This window comes from Apium graveolens, chromosome 6 (assembly GCF_009905375.1).
Source record: "Apium graveolens cultivar Ventura chromosome 6, ASM990537v1, whole genome shotgun sequence".
In the NCBI taxonomy this organism is placed as follows: domain Eukaryota; kingdom Viridiplantae; phylum Streptophyta; class Magnoliopsida; order Apiales; family Apiaceae; genus Apium; species Apium graveolens.
The window spans coordinates 252,198,668-252,208,327 of record NC_133652.1 but is presented as its reverse complement, the minus strand read 5'-3'; the positions used below and the strand labels follow the sequence as shown (position 1 = coordinate 252,208,327).

The window sequence follows — 9,660 nt, the reverse complement described above, 5'->3', positions numbered from 1 at the left end:
TGGTAAGCAATTAAATAAATCAAAGCCCAGCCCATGGAAAGAAAAACCCTAGAAAATTACCACTTTCTATATAACAACAGAAGCCTGAAGCGGTGGCTGCGGATCTATATCCACCCACATCACCGAAACACCCCCCTCCACCATCTTCTCCTCCGCTCACCTCACCTTCAATAGTCCTCATCATGTTACATAAATTTATTTCAATTCTTCTCCGAACTCTCGGTCTTTCCGGCTTTCTCCAACCCGAAGTCTCTCGGTCGACCCGACTCCTCCACCATCGACGGCAATCGGAGTTCTCGGCGTGTTGGAGCCGTTGTTACACGCGCTGAGGTCGGAGAGTGAGCGAATTCGGAATGACTCGGCATTGGCGCTTTACAACCTCTCGTTGATACATAGTAACCGAGTTAAGATGATTAAACTCAGAGTATTTACAGTTCTGTTAAGTCTGTTACTGAATTCACAATCATATGTCGTGATTTCAACCGTACCTTTTTTAGCTGACGTATATGGTGATCAACCGGTGAAATGCAGTTGGGATAGTCATCGCTGATCAGATAGATATTTCCAAACAAATATAAGGACGGCAATGGCAGGTCCTCCTCCTTAGCTTAATTGTTTGAATTACTTAAGCTCTGCCAATTGTTTATTGGTGCGAGTTAGCGGGAGTGTTTATTATGTGTTGAACTTATTTGAATTTCATTTCAGCAGTGTAATGTCATCCGCATACTCACAGGATCATCTAAAATTTCAATTTACAAAATGCTATTAATGTATTAATGTTTTACTTGTGTTGTGTAATATGGCCAGGCGTGGGAGGGAAAACCAATTATGGAGAGTTGATTCTGAGTCGACACAGGATAATTGTTTAGCGGCTTTGTACTCACTGAGTCAGGGGAATATGAGACTTAGGGGTTTATCTTTAGAGTGTGAGGCTGGGGAGGTTTTGAGTAGATTTTGAGTCAGGTTTTTTTATAAAAAGGTGAGTCAACCCGGGAGAGAAAAGGTGAGGGTGATGTTGAGTGTTTTGAGAAGGAGGGAAGCTGAGCGGAGGTGGAGTAAAGCTGTACAAGTGCGTATATTCAAATTCACATATGCCCGAAAAATTAGGTTGCCAGAATATGCCTGGAAAATTGGAAAACGGAAATTTTCTGGTTTCCAATGAATTTTTTTTTAAAACTTTTTTTTAATTAATTTAACCGAAAGCGGTCGAATTTAAAATTGTATATTTGACCATATACGGTTGAATTTAACTTTTGGGCGGGACTTTTAAATTTTCCAAAAAAATCAATATTTTGTGCGGGATTTTCAAATTTTAATTGAAAATTTAATTTGACCGCCTTTGGTCGAATTTGGACGGTTGAATTTAAGCGGTTGTATTTAACCAGTCGTAATTAGTCGGTCGAATTTAGTTAAATACGACTGAACTTCTAAATTCGACTCCCTTTATTACAACCGATTCAAAATCGGTCGAAATTAAGCTAAATTCGACTGATTTTTTCTGGTCGAATTTAGCCTTTTTTCTTGTAGTGGTCTAAAGTAAATGCTGATAAAGATAAATCAATATTTATACCTTGTGCTTCTGAAGGATCAACTTCTGTTTAGATATCCAAAGGTTGAAATGAGAGAAGTTCAGCTGATGTGGGTGTTGGATGAACCCTTCCTTTAGGATCAACAACTAAGATAACTAGATCGGGAGTTAATCCTTCACTACCACTTTGCGGTAGTGGTTCTTGTGGGGCTGGAGATTTAGGAGTTGCTGGATGACTTTGACATTCAGGTTCTTGTGGACTCCTCTCCTCAGATTCCGTTTCTAACTCCTGTGCATCTCCAAGTTTGAAACCAGCTCTATGATTAGAAGTATGCCTCTCAATAGACTGGCAGAAATTTTTAATCTTGGCAGGTTCAGCTGTTACCTTAGCAGTTGCTTCATCATGCCATTCTTGAATGAATTTTTCAGCAAGAGGCTCCATTTCTTCAATGTCTGCTGCACTATTTTGAAATGCAGGTTCTTGTGGGACAGGTACAGGATTTGCAGTAGCTGCTGTATCCCTTTGAGATACAAGTTCTTGTGTGCTTGGCACAGGAAACAATCCTTTCTTCTGTAGCCTCTTGACAGATTGCTCTACTTGCTCATGAGTGATCTCCTTCGCCCTTTTCTTGTTAGGATTCATTGGAGAACCAGAAATTATCACAGGTGCATCAACATTTGATTATGGCCGAGCATCAGTAGTTGTCTCATCAGCTAACTCATATTTGATCTTCAGTTGTTGTTGATCATGGTAGGTCTTGACCAACTTCTTCTTGATCCTTGGTCTCGGGGTTAACTTAGTTTGGACAACATCATCAATGATTGTGCCCTCATTAGTTGATAATACAACTGAACTCTGAGTAGAATGAGGATTTAGCTTCTTGAACTTAGATGATAAGGTAGCATTGTCCTCATCTTCTGATTCTGACTCAGCCAGTATAAGCTTTCTCTTAAAAAATTCTGAAGGTTCTAGAAGAATGAGAAGCTTGTACCGAATCTCTTTTCTGAGCTACATCAGCATTTGTAGCACTTGTTTTTTGACTAGAAGGCCTAGCAGATTGAATAATTATTTCATGTGGGTTCTCAATAGAAACAATAACCCTAGCAGCCAACTCTTCTTGTTTCTTCCTTTTTACAACATGTGTCTTTTGGGAAGCAGCCGAGGTGGATTGTGTATGTGTAAGTTTTTGGGTTGTAGTGCTGGGGTGAGCTACAGGTGGGTTTTTAACTATTATTTTCTGCAACTTAGTACTTTGTTGGTTTTACAGACCATAAGTGACATGAAGCCTTACAATTAGCAAGTCCCTGGAAATCACTGGCAACCTCTAAGGAGCAAGGATAACTTTTTCCGAATCTTAAGAAATACGATCAGAGAAAGCTCTATTGGTGAGCTTAAAACTGACACAATTTGATTAGTAGGGATTGGGGTATCTGGGAAACAGACATTAAAAAATAACTAACAAAATCTAGCATAATATATTATATTCCTATCAGCTTCTAATTTATCCCCTATAAAGCATAAAACAACTCTACCAAAATCATAATTTTCACCATGAATTAGAGAGTACCCAATTCGCTGTGTCATGATTGGAAGGGCATCAAAATTTGTGAATTTGTTATTGAAGGCCCTTGTAATACAATCAAAGAAGAAATTTCATTCCTTTCTCAGCCCATTCCTCTTTAGTTGGCAAAGATTCTTCATGTCTTTGTCATAGCCAATCTATGTGAAGAATCTTCTCATTCCAGCATCTCCCACAAATGTTGCATAACAAGTAGGAGTAGGGAGATGAAGAGCATCATGAACAGTTTGAGGAGTAACAACCCTCCTATGGTTATCAAATTCAAAAATGACGCTTGGGGTTCCTGCCTCTCCTCCATCATCATATAGACTAGTTCGTCATAGAGCTAAAACCTGGTCTGCAGAAACAGTTATTGGAGCTGTGAGAGCATACCTAACCTCACTCGACCTTAAAAAAATCTTAAAAATATATGAAAATCAAGATTTATTCCATTATTATCCTATGGCGCCCACCAAACCCGGGTCAGAATTGTGGGGTCCACAATACACACACATGCATAATATATATATATACCTGCTTATGACAATAATAAAGATAACAATAATATGCAGTGACCCTACTTACCTTCATCCACGGATCGTAACAGGTTAAAGTATGCACACAAGCCACACTCACTTATAATACAACCGTTTCAAATCCCAACTATTTAAACTTACATCTGAATATTAAACATTCTTACAAACTTTCAAACTTAAACTATTACAAAAGTCTTCAGCTACCTTATTCCGCTCAACCTGGAATCCTAACTCAAAAACTTGATTTGGGATTCTCACTACCAACAGGTTCCTTCTTAACTGGAAAAGAACATAAACAGAATCGCACAAATGAGCTAACTAGCTCGGCAAGTCACCGTGACAATACTGAGGTTAAAAAATGATCAAATGAAATGATTTTAGGTTATCAAGTTTCTTTATAAGCAATGATTAAAATTGGATATTCAATTTTTATTTTAGGCTCCTGATCAGTCCCACACTAACCCCGAGCAAGGCACACAGTTCTGCTCTAATTACTGGATCCAAGGCACATATTGGCTTAACATGACCACCAATCTGGTCTTACCACTAATCTGGTCCACATTTATAAAACAATCCAATTCTATAACAATAACAGAATAAACAATGTAAATCATTAAACATAATTATAACAACCCTGGTCTTCAAGTATAAGGTGGTTTACAATCATCAGTAGGATATAACAAGGTAATTACAAAGATTGGCTATTAGCCGGTAAAAGAATCAGATAACAGAAGAATCAAGATCTTGTGGTTATAAGGGTTAGTCTTCTGATGTATAAGATGTGAAGGTTTGAATGTTAAATAATTCTAGTTCAGTAATCGGTATTTAGTTTGTATGTATTTGTGGAGTAGTATCATATATCTGTGGTTCGTATTTGGGTATTCAATAATTAATGGTTTACAAAGAATAAGGCTTACGGTTCAAAGATCAATAACTAGAATCAGGGTTCAGAGTTAAGTGCTTCAAAGCACTTGCAATACAAAATAAAACATTCCAAACACGTATCAAGATAGTTTAGGAATCACTTGCTATGTATCTCGAGAAAGGTTCAGAAGTACTTTCCTTATCTCGATTCGCTAACACTTCTATTACTTTCGTTCACTGACTCTTACTCACTGACTATCTTCTTTCCTTTCCTACACCTCGCTTCTTCTGCTCAGATATCACAAGTATCTATCAATACTTATTCTCAACTTATTTTATTCGTTACAAGCTTCTACCTACCCTTCGTTTTACCCAAATCCGACTTACGAATTGAAAGTTACGATTGATATAGTCAAACAATACACATATAAGCATATCATACACCAATCAGATCACATATAACACATAGCACATAAGATATTTTATAAAAATACTTTTTCAAAGAAGATTCAGGGTTAAAATGATTTTTCAGATATTTAATATGAATTTTTAAACATTTTTCGGATTTAAAACAGGTCGTTGAATCATTTATTAACAATTAACAGGGTTCGAATATCCAAATATGACTTTAAAATCATTTTATAATAATTTTTTAGCCTTGAAAATAATTTAAAATAATATTTTAAAGCTCAAAACTATTTTTCAGAATTTTTAAATCAAAAGAAATAATAAATCAAATTAAATAATCAATTAAAATTAATTAATAATTAATTAAATCAATTAATATTCGAATTAATTTACCAATTAACTTATTAATTATCAACTAAAATTAATTAATTAAATAATTCAGATTTATTTTTGAATTAAAAATAATTTTTGGAATTAAAATAATGATTTTTCGAATTTTTAATAATTAAAAACGAATTTCTGAAATCAAAATAAATGGAAAATATAATTTTTATAATATTTCAAAAAAGGAATCCTATTTTTTGTAAATTTTACAAACTACAGGGACCTAACCGTATCTTCTTTAAAACTTCGGGACCAAACTGCAATTTTGCAGGGGTCGCCGCCGTTTTCGCCGGAGGTTGCCGGAGAACACGATTCTGGCCACCTCAGGCCACCAAACTCTCCACAATTGATCTACTGGCTACCAGGAATTTGTACATGCAATCAAAACACAAAACCAATCAAAGATTTGGCCGGAAAATAAAAAGAAACTCGCTATCGCCAGCGAGTTTTGTTTTCTTCAATTTGGTCGATCCAGGAATCCTCACTTGATTTAAAATACATAAATCGACTCCTACAATCATTCTAAACACGATGGTATCAACCAAATTTATCAATAACCCCTAGGGAAGAAACCCCCAAATTTCAATTAAGAACATTCAAACTGCATATAAACCCCAATTTCATAATTCGAAATTAAAACACAGATTTGAGCATGTTGTTGAACTCCAAATGACTATTATGACATACCAAAATGACCAGAATCAAATTATCTATAACATGCAAGCATCAAATCACACAAACAACATCAAAATCAAAAATTCATAATTTAATCCACAATAATTCGAATTTAAATAAATTTATAAGAAATTACCTTTTGATTCCACAGTAGTATGGTTAGTAGAATTTGATAGTAGGTTTCAAGAGCTTTGTTTTGACTACTAGAACTCCAAAATCCGATATCGATAACGCCTTCAATTTATAGTTTCATTCTTAAGAACATATGAATATATTGATTTTCTCTGGAAAATTATATATTTAACTGACTGTAAATGATTTTCTATACAAAATAAAATACGGTAAATGCTATTTATATTTACGGAATGTTGGTACCCCATTGGATCATATCGGATATAAATATAACGTTTATTTGATAAAACAGATCCAAATTGGTACCGGTTTTAGGATAATTATCGAAAATTAAATATTTTGTAAATACAGACTTGGTCTCAGCGCTTTGGTTACACGAATTACGAGAAGATAATATAATATAATAGTTTAATCAAAATATCCTGTTTCTCGAAAGTACGGGTTTAATCGATTTACCGAGACGAATATTGTATAGAAATTTTTGTGCCGGGACTTGCACAGGGAAAACCGTACTCCGGATCGAAAAGTCAAAACATGGAAAATGCTCGGAATATTGTAATTAGGTTATGGAGGAATTTTCCCGAAACTTTCGGGTTGTAAAAACGTAAAAATGGTTGAAGTCGGTTGGTTCCCGATTATACAAAATAGTTTATAATTACTTGGAAAATTAATTTATTAAATCCATAAATCATTTATCAAATCATATAACAACATAAAAATTAAATAGAAAAATATCACAATTATCTACACTTTATTTTGGACATATAAAAATTAAAATACTCAAATTTTATCATATTAAATATCCAAACACAGATACCACTTCACAGATAATTCACTAAAAATTCATATAATAATCACATAATAGTATTTATTGATAATAATAATTACACGATATATCATGGATATTACATGTCCAGAATGGCAGTATAATTATTTGTAACAAATTTGGCACCGCCATAGTTGAAAGGTGTAGAAGAATCAGTGAAGACATGATTTTCTGTAAGTAATTTGCTTAAAAACTGATTTAGGGTTTCAGAATTTAGGCTCAAGAGAGTAAGAGAGTGAAAGATAATCAGAATTTGATAAAGTAATAATTAGAAATTAAAGATTGATTTTTTTACTACTCTACTACTCAGAAACATTTCACCTTTGTGGGACACGTGACATAAGTTTATTGATTGAAACGTAATCATGGACGCATGCAATTATGACAGTTATTACGTGCACAGTTACAAAAAGTAATGTTTGGTAGATTACTCAAACGTTTTACCTATTCTCACGCCATCAAATATTAACTGTAATTAATTGAGTTTTCCCACTAAATTACTGCTTCAACACAATAATTAAAAATACTGACCAAAGATACATTTTGAATTAATTCAAAATATTATTAGAATTAAAAAGTTAATCAGGACTTGACTAATATCAATATTTATTTTAACTACTGTCAGGACTTATTAGTCAACTCAACTTTGACCAATATTAGAACTTATCTATCAGAGTTTATCATGCAACTACTGTCAGAGTGTAGCTATCCGGATTTAAACTTGACTTCAAAATTTAATAAAAATAGCATAAATATATGGCATCAGTGTTTATCACAGTTATTAGAATTTAAGAAATACTGATACATAAGTAAAAGATATCACACTCTGATCATGTTTGCCTATAACAGATCATTTTTCATCCTTCAGAATTTGAGAACTGTCCTGTAATCATTCCCAATTCATTCACCGGTCATGTTAAAGTTGCTTCAAAAAGTTATTTGGTGAAGATATCTGCTACTGCTGATCTGTGGGCACAAAGTGCAATTCCACTGTACCTTCCATTACATGTTCCCTTATGAAATGGTACCTTATGTTGATGTGTTTAGTCATAGAATGTTGTACTATATTTCATGTCATTGCAATAGCACTTTGATTATCATAATATATAGGATTTTTAGAATATTCTAAACCTTAATCCAATAACCGGTTCTTCATCCAAAATATTTGAGCACAACCAGCTTCCTGCAGTAATGTACTCAGCTTCAGCAGTTGATGTGGAAATTGACTATTATTTCTTGCTAAACCAAGAAACCAATCTACCACCAAGAAATTGGAAGTTTCCTGAGGTGCTTTTCCTGTCTATTTTGCATCCTGCAAAATCAGCATCTGAATATCCAATTAGCTTAAAGTCTGAATCTCTAGGATACCATAATCCAAGATTCATGGTTCCTTTGAGATATCTAAAAATTCTTTTCACAGCTAATAGATGTGGTTCCCTTGGATCAGCTTGGAACCTTGCACACAGACATGTTACATACATGATATCAAGTCTACTAGCAGCCAGATATAGGAGTGAGCCAATCATACGTCTGTAGTTGGTTATATCTACTGATGAACTTGTATTTAAGTCTAACTTGGTTGCAGTTGTCTTGGGAGTTGTTGCAACTGAACAGTCTTGCATTCCAAATCTTTTGAGCAAATTCCTGATATATTTTTCTTGATTTATGAAGTTCCCTCCACCTATCTACTTTACTTGTAATCCCAGAAAATAACTCAGTTCTCCCATCAATACTCATTTGATATCTAGACTACATTAGCTTTCCAAACCTCTCACAGAGTTTATCATTAGTACAGCCAAAAATGATATCATCAACATATATTTGCACTAACAACAAGTCCTTACCATGTTACTTATAAAATAGAGTTTTATCAACTGAACCTCTTTTGAAACCACTTTCCAACAAAAATTGGGCAAGTGTTTCATACCAGACTCTTGGAGCTTGCTTTAGTCCATAGAGTGCTTTATCCAGCTTGTAGACGTGATCTAGATATTTTGGATCAATGAACCCTGGAGGTTGTTCAACATAAACTTCCTCTTCAATTTCACCATTTAGAAATGCACTCTTTACATCCGTTTGGAACATTTTGAACTTCATGTGAGCAGCATAGGCTGGAAAGATTTTGATTGCTTCAAGTCTTGCAACTGGAGCAAAAGTCTCATCATAATCAATGCCTTCTTGATGTGAATAACCCTTTGCAAACAACCTTGCTTTATTACTTGTAATAATGGCCTCACTATCAGTTTTATTTCCGAACACCTACTTTGTACCAAACACTAATCTGTTTTTTGGTCTTGGTACATGAGTCCAGACTTTGTTCCTTTCAAATTCATTCAACTCCTCTTGCATTGTTGTGATCCAATCAACATCTTGAAGAGCTTCTTCAACTTTTTTGGGTTCTGTTTGAGATAGAAAAGAATGATAGAGACATTTATTTTCAGTGGCTCTTCTAGTCTTCACACCACTATCATGATTTCCAATGATTAAGTCAGGTGTTTGTGACTTAATCCATTTTATTGCAGAAGAAAGTTGACTTCTTGAAGTAGAACCTCCCCTTCATCCATGAAGTCTTGTTTTATTTTTCCTTGTACCACTGTTATCTCCTGATGCTCCCCTGAATAATATTTCCATTACTTTCAGTATTTGCTTTATCAGTATATAAGGAATCAGAGTTTGATGGAGTATTTACTGATGTTTCTTGATTTGAATCACTTGACCTTTGATGTGAATCATGTTACTCCCCCTCAA

General features: G+C 34.5%; 1 protein-coding gene across 1 annotated transcript in view; it reads right to left on the bottom strand.

Annotated features, from left to right (window-relative positions):
• Positions 1-2,210: 2,210 nt before the first annotated feature.
• LOC141665898 (uncharacterized) overlaps positions 2,211-9,660 on the bottom strand; it is a 47,785-nt gene continuing 40,335 nt past the window's right edge. The window contains exon 8 of the mRNA XM_074471882.1: positions 2,211-2,537. Coding sequence (XP_074327983.1) covers positions 2,211-2,537 — 327 coding nt within the window. The remainder of the gene's footprint in view (positions 2,538-9,660) is intronic.